Source organism: Podarcis bocagei (genome assembly GCF_964188305.1).
Source record: "Podarcis bocagei genome assembly, chromosome: 7".
Taxonomy (NCBI): Eukaryota; Metazoa; Chordata; class Lepidosauria; order Squamata; family Lacertidae; genus Podarcis; species Podarcis bocagei.
This window is the reverse complement of record NC_138132.1, coordinates 2,044,425-2,064,194: the sequence shown is the minus strand read 5'-3', so window position 1 is coordinate 2,064,194 and position 19,770 is coordinate 2,044,425. Positions and strand designations below refer to the sequence as shown.

Genomic DNA, 19,770 nt, shown 5'->3' with positions numbered 1-19,770 from the left:
GGCACCCCCAGTTTTAGCTGACTTCAGTGTGAAACTCTCAACTTTCTCTTCTGAAACTACCCGATAGTGGCACACACCTGCCCTTTCCCTCAATTGAAAGGTCTCGCTTTCTATAAGCCTTCTTGGTACCTCATTCAATAACTTAGATGTTGACAAGATGTTGTTGTTGAGTCGTTTAGTCGTGTCCGCCTCTTCGTGACCCCCTGGACCAGAGCAGACCAGGCACTCCTGTCTTCCACTGCCTCCCACAGTTTGGTCAAACTCATGCTGGTAGCTTCGAGAACACTGTCCCACCATCTCGTCCTCTGTCGTCCCCTTCTCCTTGTGCCCTCCATCTTTCTCAGCATCAGGGTCTTTTCCAGGGAGTCTTCTCTTCTCAGGAGGTGGCCAAAGTCTTGGAGCCTCAGCTTCACGATCTGTCCTTCCAGTGAGCACTCAGGGCTGATTTCCTTCAGAATGGAGAGGTTTGATCTTCTTGCAGTCCACGGGACTCTCAAGAGTCTCCTCCAGCACCACAATTCAAAAGCATCAAGATAGGCTTGCCATATTTCAAAAAGTCCAATTCCTGACACCCCCAAAGTTGTTGAACTTTGTTGAGCTTTTTCTTTCTTTTTTTAACTTCAACTCCTTCCTTCCTTCCTTCCTTCCTTCCTTCCTTCCTTCCTTCCTTCCTTCCTTCCTTCCTTCCTTCCTTCCTTTCTCACCGCCCGGGGGAAGGGGGGAGTGGTGCAGCCTCCCTCCCCAAAATAAACAATAAAGCACAAAACAGCCCAATGTCTCCAAGAGCAGATTCGTCGTCTTCTTCTAGCAGGGAAAGAATCATAGAACCATAGAGTTGGAATAGACCACAAGGGCCATCGAGTCCAACCCCCTGCCAAGCAGGAAACACCATCAGAGCACTCCTGACATATGGTTGTCAAGCCTCTGCTTAAAGACCTCCAAAGTAGGAGACTCCACCACACTCCTTGGCAGCAAATTCCACTGTCAAACAGCTCTTACTGTCAGGAAGTTCTTCCTAATGTTTAGGTGGAAACTTCTTTCTTGTAGTTTGGATCCATTGCTCCGTGTCCGCTTCTCTGGAGCAGCAGAAAACAACCTTTCTCCCTCCTCTATGTGACATCCTTTTATATATTTGAACATGGCTATCATATCACCCTTAACCTCCTCTTCTCCAGGCTAAACATGCTCAGCTCCCTTAGCCGTTCCTCATAAGGCATCGTTTCCAGGCCTTTGACCATTTTGGTTGCCCTCCTCTGGACACGTTCCAGTTTGTCAGTGTCCTTCTTGAACTGTGGTGCCCAGAACTGGACACAGTACTCCAGGTGAGGTCTGACCAGAGCAGAATACAGTGGCACTATTACTTCCCTTGATCTAGGATCTAGGTTCCTTGTTGAGGTCCCCCTCGCCCCTGCTTTGGGAGGGTGGGACTGAGGAGGTAAGTTCCTTTGGATCTGCTCCCAAGCAAGTGGCCACAGGTGTCCTATTCCCTTTTAGCCGGGCTCCTCACCTCCTGCTCTGCGCCCTGGAAAGAGGAGCATTGTCTTCCCCGAGGCAGCAGCTTTGGCAAGGTAATACAGCGGCTGTCGAGGGGGGAGGAAGGCGGGGGCAGGATAACTGAGTCGTCTTTATTTTCCTCTCCAGATGGCTGGCAGACTCTCGCCCTCCTCCTTCTCAGCTGGGGCTGCTGCGCGTGGGGAGGCCGGGAGCATGAGCGTGCTTTGGGTCTCCCCCATGTAAGGGGGGGGGCACACACCTTCTGCAGCTCAGTGGGGGAGGGAACCGGGTTACCATACATACAGGAAATTCCGGACATCTCTTTGAAATTCAAAAATTCCCCCAGGACATCCAATTTCCTGGCACTTGCAGAATTTTCCAGACGTATGGCAAGCCTGTCACAAAACATCTCCTAACACATGGGTAGGCAAACTAAGGCCCGGGGGCCAGATCCGGCCCAATCACCTTCTCAATCCAGCCCACGGATGGTCCGGGAATCAGCGTGTTTATACATGAGTAGAATGTGTGCTTTTATTTAAAATGCATCTCTGGGTTATTTTGGGGCATAGGAATTCGTTCCTTTTTCCCCTTCAAAATATAGTCTGGCCCCCCACAAGGCCTGAGGGACAGTGGACCGGCTCCCTGCTGAAAAAGTTTGCTGACCCCTGTCCTAACAGATTCCACTGATGAAACGTCAAGTCAACCATTTCTGGACTGTTAATTTGTAATCTGTCTAATCTGTGAACCGCCCTGAGGCCCCCAGGTAAAGGGTAAATTCAATAAACAACCACCACCAAGGGATGTTCAGGCATCTGCCATAGCAATCTGAACGTCGGTTTTATTGGTCCTTCTGTTTCTGGGTTCTTGAGACGGCGCTTTGGCTTCTTACTGCAGAGCAAGGGGGAGAGTCAATCTTCCCATCTCATGGTTCCCTGCATCTCCCCTACCCATTTCCAATGAATGCTATGTGAGAGGAGAATGGCTAAGAGTGCAGGGATTGGGGAGATGGCTTGAGAGGCGAAACACAGCTCCAAGCCTCTTTTTGGAGCAAAATTAATTATGTCAACTGGCAGAGGGCCCAGGGTAAAGAATACCTGTGCTCCAGCAGGTGAATGAGGTACTAATGAGAGTTTTGAGTTTTGCTATTGTTCTTGACAGATTAGCATAGAACTTGGTTTCCCAGACTGTGGTCCATGAGTTTCATTCGGTGGCCCAAGGCATGTCTGTGAACTTCTAATTGAAGATATATTAGTCAATACAGTGGTACCCCTTGTTTGCATACGGGATCCGTTCTGGAGCCCTGTTTTCAACCTGAGAGGAACGCAACCCGTGTCTGTGCATCACCACTTTTGCGTATGCGCGTGACATCATTTTGAGCGTCTGCACGAGTGACGAAACCCGGAAGTAACCCATTCTGTTACTTCCGGGTCGCAACCTGAAAAGATTTAACCCAAAGCATCTTTAACCCGAGGTATGACTGAATAGTACAGTGGTACCTCGGGTTAAGAACTTAATTCGTTCTGGAGGTCCGTTCTTAACCTGAAAGTGTTCTTAACCTGAAGCACCACTTTAGCTAAAGGGGCCTCCTGCTGCCACCGCACCACCACCGCACGATTTCTGTTCTCATTCTGAAGCAAAGTTCTTAACCCGAGGTACTATTTCTGGGTTAGCGGAGTCTGTAACCTGAAGCGTCTGTAACCCGAGGTACCACTGTATGTGGTGTTGTGGGATGGGTGGGGGCCACGTTGTGCTCCTTCTGGGATAGTTTGTCCACCTTTGGTCCCCCACCCTGAACTCATCTCTCACTTGTGGCTCCTAGAAGCTGTCAGCGTACGACAGCGGCCACATCCCAGAAACACAGGGGTGTCGTGTGTGTTGCCGGCACCTGGGGCAGGGCAGGTGTTGCTCCCCCTGGTGGACTGAACAGCAGTTAGTCCCTTCACCGGCCAGTGTCTAATCAAGAGGGTCTCCCCTTGCAAACTAGCTCCATCTTGAGAGCAGAGATAAGGCAGAGAAGTGAGAAGCTAGGAGGACCTCCGTGTTGCCTCACCCTCCTGTCCTTGCAGCAAGGCAAACTGGGCAACACACATGGCTCTGGCAGTGCTTTCCTAACTCCCTTTTCTTCCCTCCCTCCTTGGTGGGCAGTGACAACAGCAATGGCTCCCTCCCTCTCCCTCCCTCCGTCTTGGCCAGCCCAGGGAAGGCACAGGTGTGTCTTTTCAGTGATGGCTTTGACCTGGTGGAATGCTCTGTCCCATGAGACTAGGGCCCTGCAGGATTTAACCTCCTTCCGTCGGGCCTGTAAGACAGAGCTCTTCCGCCTAGCCTTTAATTTGAATTCAGCCTGATCTTTTATTTCCCTTCTCTTCCCTCCCTCTCCCCTTTTATGAAGATCACCTGCTCTGAGACCCCACAGCTCATTCTCCCCTGGTCTCCTCGCTGGCCCAAGTAGGACCAATTTAGCCAGTTAGCCCTGGGGATTATCTAATAGATTTTTGAATTTTATTGTTATTCATGTTTTTATACTGAATTTTATGCTGCTTTTATAATTAAGTGTTTTAAATTTGTTGTTAGCCACCCTGAGCCCAGTTTTTGAACAGGGGAGGGCGGGGTATAAATAGAAGTTTATTTTATTATTATTATTATTATTCACTGGTCATGAGGAGAAGGAGGCCTGGGTGCAACTTGCCTCCCTGCAGCTCTGGCCTCGATGAGGGAGCCTGTTGTGGGGGTGCCCAGGACTATGGCTCCCCCCCCCATGCTATGCCACTGTGGGAATGGCTTCAACTGGCAGCTAAACCAGGTGAGGGTGGCTGTTGGCACCTTGTACTCCTCCTTCCAGCAACTCCTGCAGCCAAGCTGGTGCAAAACATATTGCTCTGCTTGTTAGAATTCCTGCTCCATGATTGCAGTCATGGGATTGTTGTCTTTCACATGACGGTGTATGTTTTGACTCCACAGAGTGGGAAGTGACGGAGACAGGATGTTTGTGTTCCTGTGTTCCATGAAGTGGGACTATTGTCCTTTGTTTTTTCCTCTTTGCTGTCTGATGCTAGAGAGAGAGAGGGAGCCATGTTGCAGTGCTCCGTGTGTGTTTATATGTAAATGAAGTAGATTAGCCAAAATGCTGAGTTGCTGAGGCCTGTCATGCAAACTCTGTGGATCCCTAAGTGTGCCAATGTCTGGTGGCATCGGTCACTGTGATGTTCAGGATGAAGAAAGCTTTTGAAGCTCCTGGACGATTGACCAGGAGGGAGAGAACATGCCAGTCCGTCATGTGTCTCTGCCAGGGTCCTACTTGAGTGTAGACTGAACTCCTGACACTGCTTTCCTTTGGACCACATCAACGAGACCGAGGGGGGGGGTCTTGTCATCTGGGCAGTCCATGACCTCCATGCACGCTGCCCAGGCTTGCGCTCCAGAGAGGTCACTTTGGTGCTTTTAACACAGCAGTATGACTTCACCTCTGGAGGCGCACTCCATTGTCTCTCAAGACAGACGGATGACAATGACAATAATATAATAAAAGAAACAATTAAATGCAATTAAAAATCATAAAGTATCTACATGGTGCATTGCAGCTGCTATAGCAGCCATAAAAGCCATTAAGCGTTCTGCCAAGACCAGCAATTTCCAAGTGGTCCAGGCAGGGGGTGGAGGTAGGAACCACATACACAAGAGAAACTGGAGAATGGGGGAAATAAATAGAAGTTGGATACTTCTTCACTTTTCTTTGAACGGGGTTCCTCCTTCATGCTAGCACTTTCAATGATAACATTTAATTCAATTGCATTTCTTTTTAAAAGCTGAAGGTTTCATTTCAGTTGACTAAAGATCCTTTGATTAAAGCTTAATGTGGTTTACAGACAGGAACTATGTGATTAGCACTGCTATGTACGATGGTGCTTACTCCTAGAAAGCTGCAAAAGATTGCAGTCATGCTAATCATGGAATTTGCTGCCTGGGAGTGTGGTGGAGTCTCCTTCTTTGGAGGTCTTTAAGCAGAGGCTTGACAACCATATGTCAGGAGTGCTCTGATGGTGTTTCCTGCTTGGCAGGGGGTTGGACTCAATGGCCCTTGTGGTCTATTCCAACTCTATGATTCTATGATTCTATAATCCCAAAAAACTGGACATTGTGCCAAGTACTGCTGCTCTGTTTGCATGTTCTGTTGGATCAACACAGCTGCCTGCAATTTTTGATTCTCCCTGGAGGCATGGCTTGTTAGACTATTCCGTTCCACCTTAAGTACAGGCATGACTCTTGTGCGTCACATGCCTGTTTACACTCCAGCACAGTTTGCTGGGAACTTCCGTTTGTGTATAGCTTTTGCTTATGCTGCTTGCTTGGACACAAAAAGGAGAAGATATGTTTTTTCCCTTGTCCTGATGTACGCTGAATAAACTGCCTGTAAATATGCTTTACACAGCCTCTCCCTGTCACTTCTGTTGTGCATTACCGTATTTTTCGCTCTATAAGATGCACCAGACCACAAGACGCACCTAGTTTTTGGAGGAGGAAAACAAGAAAAAATATATTCTGAATCTCAGAAGCCAGAACAGCAAGAGGGATCACTGCGCAGTGAAAGCAGCAATCCCTCTTGCTGTTCTGGCTTCTGGGATAGCTGCGCAGCCTGCATTCACTCCATAAGACGCACACACATTTCCCCTTACTTTTTAGGAGGGGAAAAGTGAGTTATAGAGCAAAAAATACGGTAATTACTCTGCTAATTAGAGCGTGCTCCAGCTTCTGAAGGCTTCTGAAGCTGTGGGTCACTGTTTCATGCTAAGCCAAGGACCGGAGATCGCCTGGCTACCGGACGGTGGGCTTGAGCCAGCTGTGGGCTTGCCAATTGCCCCCGTTTGCTTGCAAGCATCCCAACATGGCTATGGGGGCTCACAAGATGAGTTCCTGCACTTCCACATTTATATCACTGCTTTGCAGTATCCATGGGATCATAGAATCTTGGAGTTGGGTCATCCAGTCCAACCCCCTGCAATGCTGGAATCTCAGCTAAAGCATCCCTGGCAGATGGCCAGCCAACCTCTCTTTAAAACCCTCCAGGAAAGGAGAGTCCACCACCTCTTGTGGAAGTCTCTTCCACTGCCGAACAGCTCTTACTGTCAGAAGGTTTTTCTGAATGCTTAAGTGGAATCTCCTTTCTTGAAACTTGAAGCCATTGGTTCGAGTTCAGAGCAGGAGAAAACAAGCACACTGCCTCCTCCACGTGACAGCCCTCAATATATTTGAAGGAGGCATGGCAAGAGAAATTGATGGATTGTGCAGAATTGGCGAAATTGACATACAAACTGCGAGACAAGGACAACTGTGACTTTAAAATAAAATAAAAATTCCTTCCTTCCTGTAGCACCTTAAAGACCAACTAAGTTAGTTCTTGGTATGAGCTTTCGATGGGAGCTATCTGCCAATCTCCCATTCCCACCACCCTTCTGAGTAATACCCCTCCCCACCTTCTCACTATATAGAAGGATCTGGCAACTTCTGTTTCAGTGTATCTGAAGAAGTGTGCATGCACACGAAAGCTCATACCAAGAACTAACTTAGTTGGTCTTTAAGGTGCTACAGGAAGGAAGGAATTTTTTTTTTTATTTTGACTATGGCAGACCAACACGGCTACCTATCTGTAACTGTGACTTTAAAGAATGGGAACTCTTTACAAACTACTTAAAAAAATGAATTGGCAGGTTTTGAATAAACATACACAAATTTATTGATTGTCAACATAATAGACAGGTAATTTTGTTACGATATGGATGCAATGCAGCTGCAAACTGCTAGCTTGAAAACATCACATAGAATCCTAGAGTTGGAAGAGACCACAAGGGCCATCGAGTCCAACCCCCTGCCAAGCAGGAAACACCATCAGAGCACTCCTGACATATGGCTGTCAAGCCTCTGCTTAACAACATGATGGGAATGTTGGGACTGTCTGTGGGAAACAGTGGGACAGTCAGTTCACAGGGCAATGCACCGGAATTTGCTCAGAGTGTAATTTGAGAACTTCCTCTTGTGTATGTACAGGAAGTACAGGAAGTCTTTGTCACTTGATTGCTGGAGTTTGAAGAGTACAGACACGTTTTCTGTAATGCTGCAAAGACAGAAATAAAAGCATGTAAATACGTTTCTGTCTATCTCATTTTCCCTGCCGGGGGAGCAGGAAAGAGTGGGTGTGCTCTTCCCACGCTGGGGAGGGTCGCCTATCAAGATCAGCCTGGACTGCTGGGACGTGGGCAGCCAAAGTAGATCATTGGAACTCAAGCCGGAGGCCTGGGAGAGTTGCCAGCTTCTCCCGAAAGAGGCTTGAATTCCAACAAATTTAAGGATCTTTACAATTTTATAATATGCAGAGAATAACACGTGCTGAAAAATCAGAGAGAGGAACTGAGGGAAGTTTTTTGGGGGAGGGTTTTTCTTAGGGAGGGGAGAGGGGGGAAGTTGGGGGGGATGAAGATGATATGCTTTGATACTTTGTTATGTTGAAATTCTTAATGAAAAATATTTTAAAAAAGAAAAAGATATTTGAAGGTGGCTATCATATCTCCACCCGGTCTCCTATTTTCCAGGCTAATCATACCCATCTCCGTCAAGGGCTCCTCATAAGGCTTGGCTTCTAGACCCTTGATCATCTTGGTTGCCCTCCTCTGTGAACGTTCATTTTGTTCCTCTCCCCATAATTTGATCACTATTTCTCATCCTTACGGAGGGCTTGGTGCCTGATGTTGCCTATGAGAATTAGAGGTTTCAGAACCCTCAAACTAGGAAGAATACGAAAGTATACCCTATTGAGAATTCCCCAATTCCCTTTGCTTCCCTATATGCATCCTGTTGAGAAGACAGATGGTGCATACCAGGGTACAAGGCTGCAAGCTAGGCCTCTGCTCCATTAAATTTCTGATAGCTCATGACTAAGAGGTCATGAACGACGTGGCCCAGGGAGAGAGGAAAAAATAGTGGAAGTGAACAGCTGGCTTCGCAAATGGTGTAAACAGGAACGATTTGGATTCTTAGATCACGGACTGCAGTTTCTTGGAGATGGACTTCTGGCAAGCGATGGGCTGCACCTCACAACGGTTGGGAGGAATGTTTTTGCCAAAAATCTCAGAAACCTCATCAGGAGGGCTTTAAACTGACTAATGTGGGGGAGGGAGACAGTGCTCCTGAAGGTAGGAGTCTATCAATTGATGAAGATGATCATCCAAATGTCATAGACCAAATAGAGCAAACAGCACGCAGACCTAGTGGTGGGAGGAAAAAATCCTTAAATAAGAGACACGGGGGAATGATTAATGGACTTCAATGTCTGTACACTAATGCGCAAAGCATGGGAAATAAACAAGATGAGCTTGAGCTCTTGGTACAGCAAACTAAATATGACATAATAGGCATCACTGAAACCTGGTGGGATAAGTCCCACGATTGGAATGTAATAATGGGGGGATACAATCTATTTCAGAGAAACAGACCAGACAAGAAAGGAGGAGGAGTGGCGTTATATGTCAGGGATGTGTATACCTGTGAAGAGACCCAAGATTTAGAACCTCAAAGCCAAAGTGAGAGCATTTGGGTCAAAATTAAGGGAGAGAAGAATAACAGAGACCTCATTGTGGGAGCTTACTATAGATCCCCAAGCCAAACGGAGGACATAGATGATGCCTTCCTGGAACAGATGGCCAAGCATGCAAAAGGAAGGGAGATAGTAGTAATGGGGGACTTCAATTACCCGGATATTTGTTGGATGTCAAACTCAGCCAAGAGCATAAGGTCAAACAGATTCCTCACTGGCCTTGCAGACAACTTCATTGTCCAGAAAGTGGGAGAAGCAACAAGAGGAACAGCCATTTTAGATCTGGTCCTAACCAATGTTGATGACCTGGTTAGTGGGGTAGAAGTGGAAGGATCATTAGGCGCGAGTGATCATGCTCTTCTGAAGTTTACTATACAGCGGAAAGGAGCAGCCAAGCATACTAGGACTCAATTTATTGACTTTAAGAAAGCCGACTTCATAAAACTTAGGGAAGTGCTGGGTGAGATCCCATGGACAGTAATACTAACAGGAAAGGGAGTTCATGATGGCTGGGAGTTTGTTAAGAGGGAGATAGTAAAAGCACAACGTCAGGCAATACCAATGAGACGGAAACATGGAAGGGGCCTAAAGAAGCCAGGGTGGCTATCTAAAGAACTTTTAACTGAGTTAAGATTAAAAAAGGATGTGTACAAAAAATGGAAAAGGGGGGAAACCACCAAAGAGGAATTCAAACAAATAGCCAGCACGTGTAGACACAAAGTCAGAAAAGCTAAAGCACAGAATGAACTCAGGCTTGCTAGAGAGGTTAAAAGCAACAAAAAAGGCTTTTATGGGTATGTTCGTAGCAAAAGGAAGAACAAAGAAACAGTGGGGTCACTCAGAGGAGAAGATGGTGAAATGCAAACAGGGGACACAGAAAGGGCTGAACTCCTCAATGCCTTCTTTGCCTCAGTCTTCTCCAATAAAGAAAACAATGCCCGACCTGAAGAATTTGGAGCAAATGATTCAGCAGAGGAAACACAGCCCAGAATAACTAAGGAGATAGTACAAGAATACTTGGCTAGTTTAGATGTATTCAAGTCTCCAGGGCCAGATGAACTGCATCCAAGAGTATTAAAAGAACTGGCAGATGTGATCTCAGAACCACTGGCAGTCATCTTTGAGAATTCCTGGAGAACAGGCGAAGTCCCGGCAGACTGGAGGAGGGCAAATGTTGTCCCTATTTTCAAAAAGGGGGAAAGAGAGGACCCAAATAATTACCGCCCAGTCAGTCTGACATCAATACCAGGGAAGATTCTGGAGCAGATCATTAAGCAAACAGTCTGTGAGCACCTAGAAAGGAATGCTGTGATCACCAATAGTCAGCATGGATTTCTGAAAAATAAGTCATGTCAGACTAACCTGATCTCGTTTTTTGACAGAATTACAAGCCTGGTAGATGAAGGGAACGCAGTGGATGTAGCCTACCTTGATTTCAGCAAGGCATTTGACAAGGTGCCCCATGATATTCTTGTAAAGAAGCTGGTAAAATGTGGTCTTGACTATGCTACCACTCAGTGGATTTGTAACTGGCTGACTGACCGAACCCAAAGGGTGCTCATCAACGGTTCCTCTTCATCCTGGAGAAGAGTGACTAGTGGGGTGCCACAGGGTTCTGTCTTGGGCCCGGTCTTATTCAACATCTTTATCAACGACTTGGATGATGGACTCAAGGGCATCCTGATCAAATTTGCAGATGACACCAAACTGGGAGGGGTGGCTAACACCCCAGAGGACAGGATCACACTTCAAAACGACCTTGACAGATTAGAGAACTGGGCCAAAACAAACAAGATGAATTTGAACAGGGAGAAATGTAAAGTATTGCACTTGGGCAAAAAAAATGAGAGGCACAAATACAAGATGGGGGACACCTGGCTTGAGAGCAGTACATGTGAAAAGGATCTAGGAGTCTTGGTTGACCACAAACTTGACATGAGCCAACAGTGTGATGCGGCAGCTAAAAAAGCCAATGGAATTCTGGGCTGCATTAATAGGAGTATAGCATCTAGATCAAGGCAAGTAATAGTGCCACTGTATTCTGCTCTGGTCAGACCTCACCTGGAGTACTGTGTCCAGTTCTGGGCACCACAATTCAAGAAGGACACTGATAAACTGGAACGTGTCCAGAGGAGGGCAACCAAAATGGTCAAAGGCCTGGAAATGATGCCTTATGAAGAACAGCTAAGGGAGCTGGGCATGTTTAGCCTGGAGAAGAGGTTGTTAAGGGGTGATATGATAGCCATGTTCAAATATATAAAAGGATGTCACATAGAGGAGGGAGAAAGGTTGTTTTCTGCTGCTCCAGAGAAGCGGACACGGAGCAATGGATCCAAACTACAAGAAAGAAGATTCCACCTAAACATTAGGAAGAACTTCCTGACAGTAAGAGCTGTTTGACAGTGGGATTTGCTGCCAAGGAGTGTGGTGGAGTCTCCTACTTTGGAGGTCTTTAAGCAGAGGCTTGACAACCATATGTCAGGAGTGCTCTGATGGTGTTTCCTGCTTGGCAGGGGGTTGGACTCGATGGCCCTTGTGGTCTCTTCCAACTCTGATTCTATGATTCTAAGAGGTGGTGCTTGTGTACTCCTTATGGGCTCCTTACTGGGTCCTTGCCACGGGATAACATTCATCCAGTGCTTTACCAGCTGCACTGGCTCCCGGTGGAGTACAGGGTCAGGTTTAAATGCTGGTTTTGACCTATAAAGCTCTATGTGGCCTAGGACCCTCATTCCTATGGGACCGCCTCTCCTGGTATGCCCCGCGGAAGACCTTAAGGTCCACAAATAACAACACTTTGGAGGTCTCAGGTCACAAGGTGGTTAGGTTGGTCTCAAGTACTGGCCTTTTCAGTACTGGCTCCGACATGGTGGAACGCTCTGTCACAAGAGACTAGGGCTCTGCGAGACTTGACAACTTTCCGCAGGGCCTGCAAGACGGAGCTGTTCTGTCTGGCATTTGGTTTGGACTCAGTCTGACCCTTATGTTTCCCTCCCCTTATGGTTTTGACTTTTAAAATGAGGCTGCATTTTAAAATTGCAATTTAACCTGTATTTTAAATTGTGTTTTTTTTTGTTATGTTTTTGCTGAAATTTTATTGGTGTTAGCCGCCCTGAGCCCGACTCTGGCTGGGGAGGGCAGGGTATAAATGCAATTTATTATTATTATTATTATTATTATTATTATTATTATTATTATTATTACTCAACAGGCCTGTCTGGGTATCGAGGTGCTGGGCTTGGTTCGGCTACCTCCTTGTTACCTGGACTGGAACCTGATTATTTTTTTCCCTGCTCTAACTATCAAGACTTCCTAGAAATTGAAATTTCATTTTTCATTTGATCCCTGGCCATTACCTCACAGCACAGTTCCCACAATTGCCTGGGAAGAGGGAATGTCCTTTTAAAGCTATGTAAATATATTCTCTGGTTTGTGGGTGGGTTTATTGCTTTGCTTGATGTATCGTGCTTTAAGAGTGACTTGCTCTAAACATTTGCCTTGAGGTAGAAACAATGGCTTGGTTGCCACAGGTGCCCAGGACTGAATAAACTACTGTATTTTTTGCTCTATAAGACTCACTTTTTCCCTTCTAAAAAGTAAGGGGAAATGTGTGTGTGTCTTACGGAGTGAATGCAGGCTGCGCAGCTATCACAGAAGCCAGAACAGCAAGAGGGATTGCTGCTTTCACTGCGGAGTGATCTCTCTGGCTTCTGAGATTCAGAATATTTTTTTTCTTGTTTTCCTCCTCCAAAAACTAGGTGCGTCTTGTGGTTCGGTGCGTCTTATAGAGTGAAAAATACGGTAATTATTTGGCTGGTTTTCAGCCATTACCCTGCTTGCATGTCTCTGTAATTTCCTCTCCTTTCCTTTCCAGGTGGCCACTGTCTGGATCTGGGCCGCAGTGTGATCTGCAAATGCCGTCAGGGTTTTGCTGGCCCTCACTGCGAATTGAACATAGATGATTGCGCAGGAAACCCCTGTGCTAACGGAGGCACGTGCATCGATGGCCCCAACAGCTACACCTGCTCCTGCACCCTGGGCTATGGCGGAAAGGACTGTGGTACCCGCATGGACGCTTGTGGCTCCAACCCTTGCCTGAATAGTGGCACCTGCTACACCCACTTCTCGGGCCACGTCTGTGAGTGTTTGTCCGGCTACATGGGCTCCAGTTGTGAGTTCAAAGTTCAGGTTCCCACCCCTGTGAGCAGCCAGCGGGTGGCTGAAGGCCCTTTCCCCGTTGCCCTGGCCGTTTCCTTTGCTCTGGGGCTCATGACGTTGGTGCTCGCGGCATGTGCCGCCGTGGCTGTGCTTCGGCACATGAGGCAGGGGCGCAAAGCTCTGAAAAGCAGTGTCCGCAATGACCTAGCGACCATCAACAACCTCAAGGAGAGAGATGGCTTCCTCATCTCCCCGGGGCGCTTTAAGGTCTCGAACAAAGACAGCCGATTCGGTGGGGACCAGTTCAACTGCAAGAGGAAGTTGCTGGATCAGAGCCGCGAGTCTGTCTGCAAGAAGAAGCTGGAAAAGTAAGTGGTACCCATCGGTCCCATTTGAGCTCCTTCTGTTTGCTTGTAACTTGAAGACTGGGGTGAAGTTCTGGGGAAGGGTGCATGGGCAAATATTAGCACAAGGTTATTAACGTATTTATGGGACCGCATCTCCTGGTCTGCCCCGCAGAGGACCTTAAGGTCCATGAATAATCATAGTTTAGAGGTCCCAGGCCCTAAGGTAGTTAGATTACCTCCACCAGGGACAGGGCCTTTTCAGTGATGGCTCCCACCTGGTGGAATGCTCTGTCCCATGAGACCAGGGCCCTGCAGAATTTAACTTACTTCCGCAGGGCCTGTAAGACAGAGCTATTCCACCTGGCTTTCAATTTGAACTTAGCCTGATCTTTTATTCCCCTTCCTTCCCTCCCCTTCTCTTTTATGAAGATTATCCGCTCTGGCATGCCACAGCTAATTCTCCCCTGGTCTCCTCGCTGGCCCAAGTAGGACTAATTTAGCCAGCTAGCCCTGGTGATCCTCTAATGTTTATTGGATGGATTTCCCCCCTAAATTGATTTTTTTTTATTGTTATTCACGTTTTATACCGTATTTTATGCTGTTTTTTTGTAGCATCAATTAAGTGTTTTAAATTTGTTGTTAGCCGCCCTGAGCCCTGTTTTCTGAATCGGGAAGGGTGGGGTATAAATAAAAATTTATTAGTATTATTATTATTTATTAATTGGGACTGGGCATTTCAGTCATGTTACACCAGCGATTTATCATCTACACCAGTTTATCATCTACACCTAGTCCATTTCTGGGTCCACTTTAAAGTGCTGGTTTAAAACCTTTAATAGCTTGGGACAAGGATATCTGAGGGACGCGGGTGGCGCTGTGGTCTAAACCACTGAGCCTCTTGGGCTTGCCGATCAGGAGGTCCGCGGTTCGAATCCCCGCGACGGGGTGAGCTCCCGTTGCTCGGTCCCTGCTCCTGCCAACCTAGCAGTTTGAAAGCACGCCAGTGCAAGTAGATGAATAGGTACCGCTCTGGCAGGAAGGTAAATGGCTTTCCATGCACTGCTCTGGTTTCGGTGTTCTGTTGCACCAGAAGCAGCTTCTGAAAGACTGCCTTCCCCTGTATATACCTTACAAAGCCTTAAGATCTCTTCAGAGACCATAATAATATAATAATAATTTATTATTTATACCCCGTCCATCTGGCTGGGCTTCCCCAGCCACTCTGGGTGGCTTCCAAAAGAATATTAAAATACTATAATACATCAAACATTAAAAGCTTCCCGAAACAGGGCTGCCTTCAGATGTCTTCTAAAAGCCTGGTAGTTGTTGTTCTCTTTGACATCTGGTGGGAGGGCGTTCCACAGGGAGGGCACCACTACCGAGAAGGCCCTCTGCCTGGTTCCCTGTAACTTGGCTTCTCGCAGTGAGGGAACCGCCAGAAGGCCCTCGGACTTGGACCTCAGTGTCCGGGCAGAACGATGGAGGTGAAGACGCTCCTTTGGGTATACTGGACCGAGGCCGTTTAGGGCTTTAAAGGTCAGCACCAACACTTTGAATTGTGCTCGGAAACGTACTGGGAGACCATTTTCCATGTACCCCGGTAAAGTGGATGGCTGCTGAGCGGAGGGTCTTCTCAGCTGTGGAATAGCCCCCTCAGGGAGCCCTGGCAGTGCCTTTATCTGGTGCCATTCACCCAAGTCTTTTAAAACACTTCCATTAAAAAAGCAATGATGTGGAAACTTGTACACTTTATTGAAGGCAGCCCTATTTAGGGAAATTTTTAATGTTTGATGTCTTATCGTGTTTTTAATATTCTGTTGGGAGCCGCCCAGAGTGGCTGGGGAATTATTATTATTGTTGTTTGTTTGTTTATTTATTATTCTGAACTGCTACTTTGGAGCTTTATTCTCATCTGATAGAATGAAAGATTTATATTTCATTTGATTGTTTATTGTGCTGCTTGTATTGCATTTTATTTCATGCTTCTGTGAGCTGTTTTCAGTAGTAGTGGAAGTAATTTAATTTAAAAGTCCATGTAGATTTGGCAGGTAAGTACAAGAAAACAACTCTGTCCAGGCCAGTGATGCTCATCAGGCTGAGACATTGAGTTTATGCTAACGTGTTGGCTTATTGCAGTACATCTAAGAATATGTATATGTAGAAATCCTCATTTGCTTGTGAGATGATCATGTGATTTCTTCAGGAAAAACCTATCTGAGCAGGATCCTAAAGGACTCAGAGCCTCATTCATGGGATTGTTCCAGGAAACTGCCATTTAGATCTACCTCTTCTCAGTGTTTGTGTGTACATTTGTGGGTAAACAGGAAGGAAGTCTGTTTTACAACGTTCATCTCAAATTAAAAGAAAGTGTTGCAGTATGTTGCTTCAGGATACAGCGGTACCTCTAGATACGAACGGGATCCGTTCTGGAGCCCGGTTCGCATCTAGAAGTAAACGTAACTAGTGATGGCATGTCTGCGCACGCGCGCGTCACTTTTCACTGCTTCTGCGCATGCGCGTGATGTCATTTTGAGCGTCTGCGCAAGCGGCGGAACCCGGAAGTAATGCGCTCCGTTACTTCTGGGTTGCCGAGGAGCGCAACTCGAACGGGCTCAACTCAAAGCGTATTTAACCCGAGGTATGACTGTACTGTGCAAGGGAAGAAACGCCTTTGCATTTTTTGTGCTTCTGGGGCAGGCTATATAAATTACACAAAGGAACAGCCCTGTAAGATGGACGACCATTCCATTATATAGGCAAATGCCATTAGCATCCATCTTCCTCAGCAAACAATGGAAGGCACCTTTGTGGGTGAAGTCAAACCATTGGAGGGTTACAGCGCCTGCTGTGGCTGTAGAGACCGATACAGGAGAGATATATTTTGTTGCATCTGGGGCAAATGAAGGCCTCTGGTTGTGTTGCTGCAGATCCTCCGGGGCATTTCTTCCCTCTGCGCTCCTCCCAGTGGTCATTCCTCCTGTGGTCACTGCTATGGATACACAACCTGACTGATTGTCTCCAGGCAATGTAGCTATGACTTAAGAGTATCAGAACTGCTTTGCCATACTGGATTTAGCAGTCATCTAGTCCAACGCACTGTCTCCGACAGACAGCCTGTTGATGCTGGAAACTTGTGTGTGTGAAAGCAACTGCCTTCCCTTCTTGTTTGTACCCCAGTATTCAGCACTACTCCTGCCAACCTAGCAGTTTGAAAGCATGTCAAAGTTCAAGTAGATAAATAGGTACCGCTCCGGCGGGAAGGTAAACGGCGTTTCCGTGCGCTGCTCTGGTTCGCCAGAAGTGGCTTAGTCCTGCTGGCCACATGACCCGGAAGCTGTACGCCGGCTCCCTCGGCCAATGAAGTGAGATGCGCGCCGCAACCCTAGAGTCGGCCACGACTGGACCTAATGGTCAGGGGTCCCTTTACCTTTTATTCAGCACTACCTCTGAACACTAAAGTTCCCTTTTTATCCCTCATGATTAATAGCAATCTATAAACTCCATGGTAAACAAATTCGGATCACTCTACTGGTCAACACCAAGTTTTGTAGCAATTAATTCTGTAAGCTTATTTCTGCATAGTGAGAAGAAATATTTTATTTTGCTTTGTTCTGGATCAATTGCAAATCAATTAAATTAGATGGCCCAGATCCCAGAGTCTTCATTTTCTCTTTCTCAGCAAGTGTTTTCTACCAGTAAAGATACAGTCACTGTGAAGATTTAGTTTTCCATGAATGTTTTATTGAAACCTTTCATCACACAATAAAAAGCCAAAGTAATCTAAATAAGAAAAACAAGGAAAGGGGGGGGGGAGGAAAGAAAAGGGAAAAAGAAGGGAGGAGACACAAAGTCCTCTCTCAAAGGTAGATCTTAACCCTTGGCTCACACAGAAGGGTTGGACCTTCCCAGCTCTCACCAGGCAAGTTTCCTTTCTTCTCCCAGCCTAGAAGTTCTTCCCTTCCCCACTTCTCACACTGTCTTTCACCAGCCAACCATCGCCTTCATGTGCATACCCTCATTAACCAAGAGTTGTTGTTGTTGTTGTTTAGTCGTTTAGTTGTGTCCGCCTCTCCGTGACCCCATGAACCAGAGCTTGCCAGGCACTCCTGTCTTCATCATCATTTTCATCATTTTTTAATTTGTATACTGTCTTTCTATCTTACAATATTCAAGGCGGTTTACAAGCTGAAGAAACAAAAAATGTACATCTTATAACAATCTAATGCAGTACAGAAATGTGATAATAAAACTTTCAAATAGGCAACCTACATCAAAAAAAGTAACATTCAACAATCATTAGAATAGTATTAAATAATAACATATAAAAGTTAAACAGATATCCACTCAACAGTTACAATAAATAATTTCTAAACTATAATCAATAAAACAATGGCAAGCCACAGTACATAAAACAATACAATACAAATTGAGAAGCAGAGACTAGAGGGTGGGGCAAGGCAGGTAGAAAGAGGCCTTGCCTGATGGAGTCTCTCCCTTCACAGTTCTTCCTCCAGGACCAGCTTCCATTGCCTCCTGCAGTTTGGTCAAACTCATGTTGATTTCTTCGAGAACACTGTCCCACCATCTCATCCTCTGTCGTCCCCTTCTCCTTGTGCCCTCCACCTTTCCCAACATCAGGGTCTTTTCCAGGGAGTCTTCTCTTCTCAGGAGGTGGCCAAAGTCTTGGAGCCTCAGCTTCTGGATCTGTCCTTCCAGTGAGCACTCAGGGCTGATTTCCTTCAGAATGGAGAGGTTGGATCTTCTTGCAGTCCATGGGACTCTCAAGAGTCTCCTCCAGCACCAGAATTCAAAAGCATCCATTCTTCGGCAATCAGCCTTCTTTATGGTCCAGCTCTCAACCCTGAGTAGAGTACATTAAAGAACAAAACAAAGCATAAACAAAAGCAAAGTAGATAAAAGAAGAAAAGGAAGATATAAAGATAATAAAAAAGGAAATTAAAAAAGAGAAAAATAAATAAATAAAGAGGACTTCCGATTCTCTGTCCTATCTCAAAAGTAATTTTAAAAAGGGAGGTTTAGCCGACCTAGTGCTCTGAGTACTAACTTATTATGTGGTGTTTGGGAACACTGGAGATCCTCACTCCATTTTTATTTTTTTTTAAAGAGATCCTCACTCCAAGTCACTCACTCATTGCATCTGAAAATTTCCCAGTCTCTGGTGTGAAGAGTAGTTTTCTTCAGAGCATTCGAGGTTAATCTCTGATCTTCCTGTTTTCAAAGGGAGATTTTGATAACCAAGATTTACATCTTGATCATCATTAATCACCTCATAATTATCTCTGTCGATGGAGTGTTGGCAGTAGACAGTTTGCCACCTTCCTCCCAGAAGTTCAGTCTCCACAATAACTGTGAAGATGATAGCATTACTTCCATTTCTTCCAGTCATCATTCATAGGACATGCTTTGGTCTTTTCAGCATGTTTTTTATTTAAGATAACTGCATGCCACCTTTTTACCTATAAAATCCTTTGAAATGACTCAGAAAAAACATTGTGAAAAACCTTTTCTCGACAATTCTTAGTCAAATCCACCACGAAGGTAAATTAAACCAACACTATAAAATAGGCCAGTTATCAAATGCCCAGGAACATAAATCAGTTTTAAGTTATCATCTGTAAGACAATAAAGTCACGCTAATAAAGATCTTGGCTGAGGAAAGTGGTGCCAGCACAGAAAAGTCTCTGTGCCCAGTTAACCACAGAAGGTTTCAGGACATTTGTGCTAGAAGATGACCTCAGAGAATGGGGCAGTGTCAGGATCCTGGAGGCTAGGGACCCTATGGAGAACCTTGCTACAACCGAAGAGCTGGAAAAGCCCACAGTAGTCCATACACAGACTCAAGAACCACATCTCAAAGGTGATTTGCCTGCCTCCCAATTACCCTTTCAGTCACCATGCCAAGCCCTGCCTTGATCTGAATTCTAATTAGGAGGAAGAAGCTATTCAGGTTTTGAATTCTGGTGCTGGAGGAGACTCTGGAGAGTCCCATGGGCTGCAAGAAGATCAAACCTCTCCATTCTGAAGGAAATCAGCCCTGAGTGCTCACTGGAAGGACAGATCCTGAAGCTGAGACTCCAAGACTTTGGCCACCTCAGGAGAAGAGAAGACTCCCTGGAAAAGACCCTGATGTTGGGGAAGATGGAGGGCACAAGGAGAAGGGGACGA

At 46.1% G+C, this 19,770-nt stretch overlaps 1 protein-coding gene across 2 annotated transcripts in view; it reads left to right on the top strand.

Annotated features, from left to right (window-relative positions):
- DLL3 (delta like canonical Notch ligand 3) overlaps positions 1–19,770 on the top strand; it is a 176,599-nt gene that overhangs the window by 92,776 nt on the left and 64,053 nt on the right. For both annotated transcript variants that reach the window (XM_081200418.1, XM_081200417.1), the window contains one exon: positions 12,954–13,605. In XM_081200418.1, the coding sequence (XP_081056544.1) occupies positions 12,954–13,605 (652 nt within the window). The remainder of the gene's footprint in view (positions 1–12,953; positions 13,606–19,770) is intronic.